The 12,234-nt window shown below is 45.2% G+C and overlaps 1 protein-coding gene across 2 annotated transcripts in view; it reads left to right on the top strand.

The window, feature by feature from the left end:
• Positions 1 to 1,431: 1,431 nt before the first annotated feature.
• Positions 1,432 to 12,234, top strand: part of OLA1 (Obg like ATPase 1) — a 245,751-nt gene continuing 234,948 nt past the window's right edge. The window contains exons 1-2 of one of the 2 annotated variants that reach the window (XM_068247033.1): positions 1,432 to 1,553; positions 11,569 to 11,669. In XM_068247033.1, the coding sequence (XP_068103134.1) occupies positions 11,569 to 11,669 (101 nt within the window). In that variant the 5' untranslated portion in view covers positions 1,432 to 1,553. Of the gene's footprint in view, positions 1,554 to 11,377; positions 11,493 to 11,568; positions 11,670 to 12,234 lie in introns of those variants that run through there. The other variant, XM_068247032.1, reaches the window with a different exon arrangement.

Below are 12,234 nucleotides of genomic sequence, written 5' to 3'. Positions count from 1 at the left end.
GTTAACCCATTTAACTATTGTGCAAGCGCTGCGTAATATGTTTGTGCTTTATAAATACAATAAATAATAATAATACATTGTTCGCTCCCGCTGGACATACAAGGTCAGGCTTGAGAATTTAGTATGAAGCTTCGCTTTTCGGACCAGACAAGCGGATATGCATGAATTAGTCCTATTTATTACATTATTATGTGAGGTTTTTCCCACTGGCCTCCAGTCCAGATTTTTTTTTCTCTTGATGTAAGCCTACTTAAAGTGTAACTGTTGGGCATAAAATCAATTATTTATTTTTATCTGGTAAACAAGTAATAGGGTTGCTAACCAGGCAATCGAAAAGTTAAAAGCACTATTACTTTTCTTGTTGATAAATGATCATTCCCCAGATTACCTGACTCTTATTTGGTACACACAAAATTTGGTACACAAAAAGGAAGTTGCATAGCATGCTGGGTTGTCCTTTTTTTTGCTGCTATACTTAAACTTAACTTAACTTAACTAATGCAGCATGATTGGCTGAAGCCGGTTTACCTTCCACACCTCTGTTCAGGGGCGTAGCAATAGGGGGTGCAGAGATAGCCACCGCATCGGAGCCCTTGGGATAGAGGGGCCCCCACCCCTCAAACACAGTATTAGCTCTTTATTGGTCCTGTGCTGATAATATTCACTTCTATAGTTGATTTGAATAGTAGTGAGCATTAACACACAGTTTCCCATCCCCTTCTTGCACCTGACACTGTGGTTGTCCTTGATTGGTTTTGGTGCGCCGTATCAATTGTTATGCATAGAGTGCTTGGGGGGCCCCAAGGCTAAACTTGCACCGGGGCCCATAGCTCCTCTCTGATTGGCCAATATTTCTCATGCTGAAACAATGCACTTTCTATAGTAAAGGGCGGGCAAAACAGGCAGAGGAAATCACATCAGGATCAGCTTCAAAATAGCCACAGTTAATATGGGAAATGCTAAGCATTTTTTCTTCTTTACTGTAGAAAAATCACTTATATCAAAACGTGGGCAGTACAATACATATGTTATGCAAGCAGAGCAAGAGTGTGTGTGTGTGTGTGTGCGTGCGTGTGTGTTTTCTGAGATAGTATGGCTGACAGCTCCTCTTTAAACAAATGCTGCAGTGTTCTGTAAATGAATATCCTTCATATTTATCAATGTGCTTCATATCACATTGCTGTACTGCTTTATGCTGGAATTGTGGAATGCTAGTCGTTCTTTTTCTCCAATGGCATCTGATCGAGCTGATCTAATAGCCATAGAGGAGGTAGGCTTGTGGCTTTCCTAATGCTGCAGAGCACAGCACACATGTCAAGCTAGAGAGGTACAGGAAGCAGCATGCTCTCCTCTCTGCAGTCATCTGTCGCACTGACCTCTCACCCCGCCCCGCCAGCCAATGCAACAGCTGCGATGTGAGCACGTTGCCCCCAGGGCCCCGCCCTTTCCGTCTCTGGGACGCCGGCTGCTGAACGTGCCCAGGAGATCCTGGAAGCCTTGTACCGGTGCTCATTGAAATCAATCCCGGGAGTGACACGTGACTCGGAGGAGAGGTGAGCCCGCCCCTCCCCTGTGAACGTGTGCTGTCACCCATCCTTCCCGTGGGCGCAGACTTACAGGGCTCTCTCCATTGATGCTGCCAGCATAGCTCATCACACAGCAATCACTAGATGCACGTTGCATAGATGTGACTGCAGCAGCTCTGTCAGGCCTGGCTCATCCTATAGCCTTTCTCACGTAATGCTGATGCAAGGTTGCTAAATCCACCATGGGATCACCTCTCATCTGTCCATGTGCAATCACAGCACACACCTATATTGCTTCCCTTTTCCTCTCATAGAAGCAATATAGGTTTCAGTGTATGAGAATGATCTGAAGCAGATTCTTGTTAATGGGCATGTAGTTTTTGGCATAGTATGGACAGCCTGCCATCCAACCTCTGTCCTTCACTCTAGCCCAGAGCAGTGCTTTTCAGTGCTGCTAGATTTGGGCGCAGCCATAGACTATAATGGCAATCACTTCTACAGCTGCGCTCAGTGAGTAACGTCGGCTCCGTCAAAAAACGGAGCCGAAGTAGCTTTAAAAACACAATAATTCGGCCTCCAGCAATTGCTGGAAGATGAATTGTATCATTCCCCCACTATGCATGGCGGCCTGGAGGGGGAATAGTAATTAACACTGCCCGGACTTGTGCAGAAGCAGGATCATCCATATACCGGCATACATATGAAATTAGCGCCGGTAGACTTGGGCGCAGGATACAGCCGGCATATGGCTGATCCTGTTTATGCACAAGTCCGGAGGTCAAATTATTGTGTTTTTTAAGCAACTTCGGCTCCGTCTTTTGACGGAGCCGACATTACTCACTGAGCACCGCTGTAGAAGTGATTGCCATTATTGTCTATGGTTGCACCGGCTGCGCCCAAATCTAGCAGCGCTGAAAAGCACTGCTCTGATATACCGGCTGTATCCTGCGCCCAAGTCTACCGGCGCTGATTTCATATGTATCAGAGCAGTGCTTTTCAGCGCTGCTAGATTTGGGCGCAGCCGGCGCCTCCATAGACTACAATAGGAATCATTCCTATTGCAGCACTCAGTGAGTAACGTCGGCTCCGTCATAAGACGGAGCCGAGGTTGCTTAAAAACATAATAATTCGGCCTCCAGCAATCGCTGGAAGCCGAATTATTTCATTCCCCCACTATCCATGGCGGCCTAGAGGGGGAATAGTAATTAAATCGACCCGGACTTGTGCAGGAGCAGGATCAGCCATATACCGATGTATCCTGCGCCCCAAGTCTATCGGCGCCGATTTCAAATGTACTCCATATGTATGCCTCTAGCCTGCCACCTCCCTACATTGATTTGTACTGGAGGCAGGGCAGTGGGCACACCCTCTCACACAGCCTGAGTGGTTAGTGGTAGTTCAGTCACTTATTCCAAAAATGCAGCAGCACTTGGCCACACTCAGGAAGAAAGGATGTTTTCATTATATACTGCTTCTGTAGTGGAAGGGTGTCATTACATTACAAAAATAAGTGTATTTAGCATATTATACATGAAATGTATCTGGACTTAGATAAAAGTGTAGTGTTGAAGCCTACTGGGTCAGGACTTCCAAGGCCTCCTTCGCACTGAAGTACTTTTTGCTGACTAACCGCAATCAGCAAAGTGCTGCTGCACAAATAATTCTAAAGGATTACTTTCACTGTAGCGATTGTGGCACGTTTGCTATTCCGACTATCGCAAGAGTGCTACATGTAGCATTTTCCTGGTGATTGCATCGCGATTCTTATTCACTGGAATGAGAAATGCAATCGCCTAAAGATTGCCAACACCACAATGCAAAATCGTGATTGCAGTTACCTAGTGATCACAATTTGCAATTCCCAGTGTGAAGGAGGCTTCATTATTAATACCGATAGGACTGTGAAAGGCCTGGGGCCCACTAGCAGCGCATTTCTAAGAGCTTGTGATTTGAAAAACTCCTGCTAACATAATACTATGCATTTGATCCCTCTTTAAATAACCCATAGCATTATATTAGCGAGAGCTTTTTAAATCACAAGTGCTTAAAACTGCATTGCTAGAGGGTCTCAGACCTAAAGATATAGATAGGGTAAGTGAAGGCCTCTTCTTTGCTGCTAGTTGGCGGCCTTGCTCCCCCTCTAAGGGCTCTTTCACATTAGACAAGGTGTGCAGGAGCCGTTTCCTGCACGTGTTGAATAGACTGCAGCATGTCGTCGGGATGTTGCTATGTGACGCTGAGACGCAGCGGTAGTAATTAACTCAAGGAAAACGCAGATTACCGACGATAAAATGCTCCCGGGTGCGTCGTACTGCAACGAAACGCAGCATCGGGTGTGAAAGGTAAAATGAAAGTCTATGGACTTTCATTTTACCTTGGTTAACGCAAATTTTCGACTTTGCGTTGAAACGCTGAAAAAGTGCTCTAGTGTGAAAGAGCCCTAAGGGCTAGCTCACACTACAAGAGCTTTCTTAGCCTATCTAAAGGGAAGCCTTAGGCTGCGTTCTCACTTAACCTTAGAACAGACATTTTGTCCATTCTCCGCTTATCGCAAAACTAACAGTGAATGGCTCCTATTTTATAAACGGGAGCTGTTCACACTTGTCATGCTGCAGCAGATTTGCGGGATCCGTTGAGGTAAGCGTGGCACTTCTGTGCAGTCCACAATAATCCCGGGCAGGCAGAGGCGCTCCCCATATAGCGAGGAGAACGCCAGCGCATACCACTAAGGCTACATCTGAATGACCACCAGCTCAGTGTGCAGCACCTAAATAGATTTTCTGTTCCTGTTTTCGCGTTCCCCATATAGCCTTTAAGGATAACCCCTCTGCCCCGGGCTCCAGCCAGACCACAGCCGCACATGGCCTGGCACAAGTGTAAACCGAGCCTTAGGATCCCATAGAGCCTTCCCAGTCCTTTCACCGTTCCTCATTCCCTCGCCCTTGCAGGTTGCGCACGCACTCGGCTTGGAAGCACTTGGGGACATGAGCGGTTCTGAAGCCTTCCAAGGAGTCTTGAAGGCGCTGATTTTTGAATGGAGCTTAATTCCATAAAAGTTCTGCTGTGTGTTACATCAATTATGGGGGTTGATTCATTAAAAGCCGGTAATACTGCAGTGCATGTGTATATGTGTATAGTGCATGGCAATACCTTCACTTCCACCTGCAAGTATCTTGTAACTCGCAGTACTTGAGTAGCACAACTGACGGCGCCGAAGTTACTCACTGTGCACTGCTATAGCCATAATTCCTATTACGGTCTATGGAGGTGCCGGCTGCGCCCAAATCTCCTTCTTGCCTGCAGGTGTCCTGTGCCCTCGCAGTCATGATCGGATTCTCCTGTCTCCCGCCGCCAGCTACCTTCACTTTCGGCTGACAGGCTTACTGCTCTTGCACAGGCCTGGCCACGCGTCACCTTCTACGCGTTCCTGGCCACATTAGCAGCCCTACGCAGGCACAGGACGCTATTGCGTAGAAGGTGACGCGTGGCAAGGCCTGTCGGCCAAGTGAAAGTAGCTGGCGGCGGGGGACAGGAGGATCCGATCATGACTGCGTGGGCACAGGACAGCTACAGGGGGTTGGTAGAAGCCCAGGGTGAGTAAAACTAACTTCCCATTGCAGGCTTAAAGGAAACCAGAGACGGTGAAATAAAAAAGATTTTATACATACCTGGGGCTTCCTCCAGCCCCATACGCTCCGATCACTCTCACGCCGCCATCCTCCGCTGCCCGCAGCTATGAGAACCGGGTCCCGTCACTGATGTCATCGGAGCCAGCTACGCAGGTGAAGTGCACCCTCTACATACCTCTCCAGCAGCTGCTGGAGAGATACGCAAACAGCGCACTTCTCTTAAGCTTAGACTGGCTCGGACTGACGGAAGAGCGGGAACCCGGTTCTCATAGCTGCGGGCAGCGGAGGACGGCGGCGTGGGAGTGATCCAGGTGAATGGAGCTGGAAGAAGCCCCAGGTATATATAAAATCTCTTTGATTTCACCGTCTATGGTTTCCTTTAAGTGTCTCTTTAAAGAGAACCCGAGGTGGGGTTCTGAGAATAAAATCCCCATACAGAGGCTGGGTCTGTCTATAGAGCCCAGCCTCTGTTGCTATATAGATCGCTCCTAAGCCCCCCCCCCCTGTGCTCTGTAATCCCCCCATAAAACACAGTCACGCTGCTGACACAGCTTGTCAGAGCACGCTATGTTTACGTCTCCTCTGTCAGTCTCGCCGCTCCCCGCCTCCTGCATCGCTCCGGTCCCCGCCCACGTCCCTTCCCTCGCCGCTGATTGGAGGGAAGGGACGCGGGCGGGACCGGAGTGATGCAGGAGGTGGGGGAGCAGCCGAGACTGACAGAGGAGAGGTAAACACAGCCGCAGAGCGCGGCTGTGAGTTATGGGGGTATTACAGAGCGCAGGGAGGCTTAGGAGCGATCTATATAGCAACAGAGGCTGGGCTCTATAGACAGACCCATCCTCTGTATGGGTATTTCATTCCCAGAACCCCGCCTTGGGTTCTCTTTAAAGAGGAACTCCAGTGAACATTTTACTGTTGGCAGGTGATGTAGCTGCTGCATGGTTTTTGGCAGTTGGAAACAGCTGTAAACAGCTATTTCCCACAAAAGTTCAAACTTTTCTTGTGGGAGGGGTTACTTGTGGGAGGGGTTTCACCACAATATCAGTCATACAGTGCCCCCTGATGGTCTGTTTGTGAAAAGGAATAGATTCCTCATGCAAAAGGGGGTATCAGCTACTGATTAGGATAAAGTTAAATTCTTGGTCGGAGTTTCTCTTTATGTTAAAGAGAACCTGTACTGAGTAAAATTATTTAAAATAAACACATGAGGTAACTTCAAATGAACATTACATAGTTACCTTGCCATCAGTTCCTCTCAGAAGCTTACCGTTTTCTTCTTACAGTGATCCCTTCCAGTTCTGACACCATTTTGTCAGAACTGAAATATATCAGTTGCTGTCAGTTATATATCAGTTGCTGTCAGTTACAGCTGAGAGGAGAACTGATGTGTCCATGTTTCCCTATGGCTCAAGTGGGTGATGTTAGAGTTTAACTGTGTGCTGACCAAAAAGCTGTTATGGGGTAATGGCCATTTTCAAAATGGAGGACGGAGAATTCCATTGATCACAGTGGAAAAACAGGACACAGGAGAGGAAAAATAGATTGAGGAGTAGACTACACAGGAGGCAAGTATGACTTGTGTATGTTTATTTTGACTTTTAATGTTTAGTTCAGGTTTTCTTTAGGGAGAGATTTCTAAAGTTAAGGTTTTGAATCCTTAAAATACAAACAGAATTCTAACGTTAAAGATAGGCTGTTAATTCACAGAGAGGGAAGCAAGTGTGTGGTAAGTTAGCAACTGGCCTGAGTTAATTGGAGTGTTACTACAGACTGCAATGTAAAGTGAAGCATTCTGGCAAGCCTCTTTAGTGAATTAATCGATTAATTGAACGATGTGTGGTGATAATGCGCTATGTTTGCGCCTCAGTATTACCTGCTTTTGATTAATCAACCTCTTAGTGAGAAAAGCCCTGTTGAACTCTCTGGGTAGTATCTTGCTAACTTGCTATGCATTCATTATATGTGTAATAAATGCAACACTCGTAACCTGAACTGCGACTGTAACTGAAATTGCACTTTTTTTCTAAGCACTGAATCCTTGAGAGTCCCATATAACAGCTTGCTAGGAACCCTGTGGAGTAACTGTGTCACTTGCATGTTTTATAGTGTAAACCAGATGTCGTAAGGTTTGCTAATGATCCCTGCATTACATATAGCTAACGGAATGAATTTTTCAGTTTCTCCACAATAGTAGAATTTTACTTTGTGACAAGTCCTCCCTGCAGAGGCCTTCATTAGACTACGGTTACACAACTTCTAGTTTACTACACTTTCAAGAAACCTCATTATACTTCAATAAGAGCCAGGCAAGGTCTACATTCTGTTTATAGTATTTTTTTTTAATCCAGTCTGGATATGGTGGAGTGTTTATGATATACTCATTGATTGTAGATTTGCCCTAAAGTGTGCTTTAACTGCATTGTAAGTGGGTATCCACACTAATGGGTCTGGCATGGTGGGAAGGGCTATAGGGAGGGGACCTGTGGATTGGGCTCAATAACTACATTTATAAACACAACTTTGCCTGCCCAAATTGTCATTTCTCCCTAGACCTAGTGACTGCTACTGAGAAGGCATTATCTAGGTGGTCCCGGGTGGATTCTTTAAAAATCATCAACATTTTTGTTCAGGGCTCCATGATTTCTTGCTGTGCCACTTGCCCCAGCTTCTTTATCGCCATGGAATTGTTTATCTGTTCTGACAGCTCTTCCCCATTTTGCTCTTGTTACCTTTTTCACAGGTGCTTAATCCCCCCCCCCCCCCCCCCACACACACACTTAATCACTTCCCCATCAGAGCATGGCATGAGTTCAAGTACCTAAGCAGTATGGCAGTTCCAGTTGTTCCTCGGTGTGGCACATATGGCTGTTGAGTGGCACGTGGCCTTCAGGCAAACGAAGTTGGTAAGGGATGGCTATTTAGGAACCGTAAAGCTGATCAGATGCAGCCTTAGTATCCTCTCAGTTCAACATTTGCGGCAGCTTAAAACACTCTTTAAGCGCAACAAATTTTTAATCATCTTAGAGTGTTTGTATGGTTTTCTGTTTGATAATGCAGACACCCTGCAATACACATTTATATTGTGCTTTTCTCCTGGCGGACTCAAAGCGCCAGAGCTGAAACCATTAGAGCATGCTCTATAGACAGTAGCAGTGTTAGGGAGTTTTGCCCAAGATCTCCTTACTGAATAGGTGGTGGCTTACTGAACAGGAAGAGCTGAGATTCGAACCCTGGTCTCCTGTGTCCAGAGGCGGAGCCCTTAAAGTGGTCTGAAACTCAGCATTTCTTCTTTGCTCTAAAAGATTACTTAAAGCCTTAAAGGGACCCTGAACATAAGAGATAAATGGAATCTGGACCTACCTGGGGCTTCCTCCAGCCCTCCATAGCCTACTACCAGTAAAAAACATTTGTAGCAGAACAGCATTCAGACCGTTAAAGAGACACTGAAGCGAGTAAAAAACTCGCTTCTGCCCCTGCTAAACTGCCGCTATCCCGCCGCACAACGGGGGTCCCTTACCCCCCAACTTGGTCGTAGATTTTGCTGCTCCTAGAGGCAGGGCTAACGGCTGCAGCATCGCCGCCTCTCCCCTGCCCCTCTCGGTGAAGGAAGACTGAGAGGGGCGGGGAAGAGGCGGAGATACGCGCTGACAGACGCGCGTGAGGCAGGGCTGCAGCGGTTAGCCCTGCCTCAATGCGGAAGAGATCCCCGGCGATGACGGAGGGGATTTGGGGGGGTAAGGGACCCCCGTTGTGCGGTGCGATAGCGGCGGTTTAGCAGGGGCACACATGCCCCTGCTGAATATAAGAGAAGAAGCGAGTTTTATACTCGCTTCAGATTCTCTTTAAATACAGCACTTTGTTCCTTCAGCTTGTGATGCGCATCCAAAGAGATAACATTCTTTTGTTTACATTCCGATATTGTTACATTCTTAGCTGTGCTGAAAAGGAGCTCTCTCTGCTTCAAGCATGCAAACAGTTAAGAAATGATATATTAAAATTTACAAGTGATAATCACAGCAGCTATGAATAAAATGCATTTACTGCTTTCAGAGCAGATAAACTGTACTTTGGGAACTTATAATTTGTAAATGGACAATATTTCTTGTGCACAAAAGCAAATATGGTTACTCTGAGTAATACAAAGTAGGAACACACATTTTTATTGATATGTCAGTTTTATCTCAATTTAACCAGTACACTTTCCAGCCTCTTTTATTGGTTTTGGCCAATCAGACATTATTACTCATTTGTTTCCATGTGACTGTGAGAATCCAGTTACTTACTCAGCACCTAATTCTCCATCTGCATCTTTCTATCTATGCCTGAAACCTTACCACTTCAGGAATTCCTTAAAGGACAACCGAGGTGACATGTGACACGAGACAAACGTGTATGTAGAATGCCAAGCACACAAATAACTAGGCTGTGTTTTTTTTTTCTTCCTCTGCATGAAACAGTTACATATCAGGTATGCAAGTGACAGTTTCTGTCTGAGTTGGACTGGGTTAGACTATAGCATAACCCTCACTGATAAGTACTTACAGCCATAAAACACTTTTCTGTAAGTAAATGGCTTCTGAAAGCAGAAAAGAGATAAAAAGGGTCAATACTTCATAGACTTGAGCTCTGGCATACTTCAATGAAGGTGTCATTGAGCAGAAACAATGAAAAAGTAGAAACTTACAACTACAACTAAAATATAAACTAAAACTGTGGAATAGCTAAAAAAGTCATTTTTAGGAGGAGGAGGAAGATAGATGCAATTTTTTTTGATTAGTTTATTTTCACCTTGGATGTCCTTTAAAAGGGAATCTAAAGTGAACTACATAATAAACTTCAGAGATAATGATTTGTATGTGTAATACAGAATAGGACATTAGTAGCACAGATATGAGTCTCATATTGTTTCCAGCACAAGAAGAGTTAAGAAACTTCACTTGTGATCTATGCAAAAGAGCTTCTCTGAGCTCTCCCACTAATTTAGTCAGAGAGCAATGCTATTTTCCTGAAGAATTTATCTCAACCTGGCTCTGGCCTAGTGCACACCAAAAACCTCTAGAAGATCTGCAAAACGCTAGAAGTTTTTGAAGCAGATTTCAGAGCGATTCTAGGCATGTTCAGAGACGTTTTCTAAACATGTCTAGCGTTTTCTGGAGCGTTTTTGTGTAGCAGATTACACTTATTGTTACAGTAAAAGCTGTTACTGAACAGCTTCTGTAACAAAAACGCCTGGAGAACCGCTCTGATCTAGCGTTTTTCAGAGCAGTTTTCCACTTTTCTATACTTTAACATTGAGGCAGAAACGCCTCAGAAATCTAAAAAATGCTGCAGCCCCCGAGTTTGCATTTGTGGAAAAAACGACCCGCTCTGGTGTGCACCATCCCATTCACTTTCATTAGCCAAGCGGTTTTTCCCCTGCAAGCGTTTAAAAAAACGCTCCAGAACCGCTCCGGTGTGCACCAGCCCTCTCACTGTTTCTTGTTTAAGGTTTTTCTGCCAGGAAGTTCAAAGGGTCATTAGCTCTGTTCTGTTTCATCATTTGAAATACATAGTGTAATTTGTCAAACTGCAAATATTAGAGAATGCTGCAGTGTTATAGAAAAACAGCTAAACAACTGAAAATAAAAATATGCCAGTCTGCCTTCGCCGAGAGGGACAGGGGAGAGGCGGAGATCCGCCGCTGACAGACGCGTGTGAGGCAGGGCTGCAGTTCATAGCCCTGCCTCACACGGAAGCGCTCCCCGGAGGTAGCAGGGGGGATTTGAGGGGTAAAGACCCCTCGTTATGCCGCGGGATAGCGGCGTTTTAGCAGGGGCAAACATGCCCCTGCTGAATATAAGATAAAAAGCCATTTTTAATCTGGCTTCAGACTCTCTTTAACAAGTGGCAGAGGAGTTTGTGCGGCATACTCTGAGATGCAAAGCAAGAATGATTCAGGGATTAGATTTATAGTCCTCCCCAAAACCGTAATCCTGTTTAATCTGAGAGCTTGTGCTTTCCTCATTCATGGCCTGGTGCTCTGTGTAAAGGAGCCTGGTGAGTATTCTGGTTTAGCAGCTTTCCTCCACATGATGCTGTCAGTTGCCTGTATTGATGGCGTCAGGTGTCATGTTTAGAAAGTGACTGCTCAGCTTCTGTGCTCTAGGGCTGCTCTCTGCCTCTTTGTTATTATTAGCTTGCAGGGTGGCCGCTCTTCTGGCTTCTTGGTTGCTTTTAAGAAATCATTAGTTTTTAAAATGGGGTCTATATAACTGTAGTTTCAGTGCCGTGGAGTGGGCTCTTCAATGATTCCTTTCCAATAAGACCTTAATGTGATGCAAAAATGGCTCCCAAAAAGGTATACTTATTAATCCCATGTATTATCACCAGCTGGTTGCCTTAGAAAATGATGAGGTTTTTGGCTTACATCTTAGATGCCGCCCAAGAAAGCAGATGATGGACCAAAGCAGCATCCTATTATTGGACGATTCGGGACCTCCCTGAAGATCGGTATCGTTGGATTACCTAATGTAGGGTGAGTAGATCATAACCTTATTTTACCTTCTTGCAAGGTTCATCTGTTATTAATGATGTATTGGAGAGTTTGTTACTTTTCTTTTAGCTCTCTCTTGGCCAAAGACGGTTGTCTGAATCTACTGCCAAATGGTTATACCTTAGAAAGGTGATAGCAAATACAAATAATTTACTTTCTCCTGAACTATTGAATAGACAGATGTGATGAATCAAGAAGTTGCAATTCCGGTAATTCTAGAGATCTGTCAGAATGACATTTAAAGAAAATTCCCACCTTGATTGAGAAAAACATCATGCCCTTTGTTAATCTGTGTATTCTGCCAAGATTTATTAACAAATGTTATTCCATCATGCTTACTTTGTTTTTATGTGCATATAAAACACTATCAATCCTCTTAGCTCATACATGTCACTGTTGCCCACAGGCCACATTTGGCACACAGTGCAATCAACTTTGGCCCAAAGTGTTTTCTCCACTTCGCATTATATTTGGACTGCAAGTACCCAAGTGCTAAGCCTATATGGCTCTAGCACTGAAACTATGATGCCACAGGATGACAGGAGAG

This window comes from Hyperolius riggenbachi, chromosome 7, assembly GCF_040937935.1.
Source record: "Hyperolius riggenbachi isolate aHypRig1 chromosome 7, aHypRig1.pri, whole genome shotgun sequence".
In the NCBI taxonomy this organism is placed as follows: domain Eukaryota; kingdom Metazoa; phylum Chordata; class Amphibia; order Anura; family Hyperoliidae; genus Hyperolius; species Hyperolius riggenbachi.
Note: the sequence above shows the minus strand (reverse complement) of the source record. Positions and strands in the feature narration are given on the sequence as shown.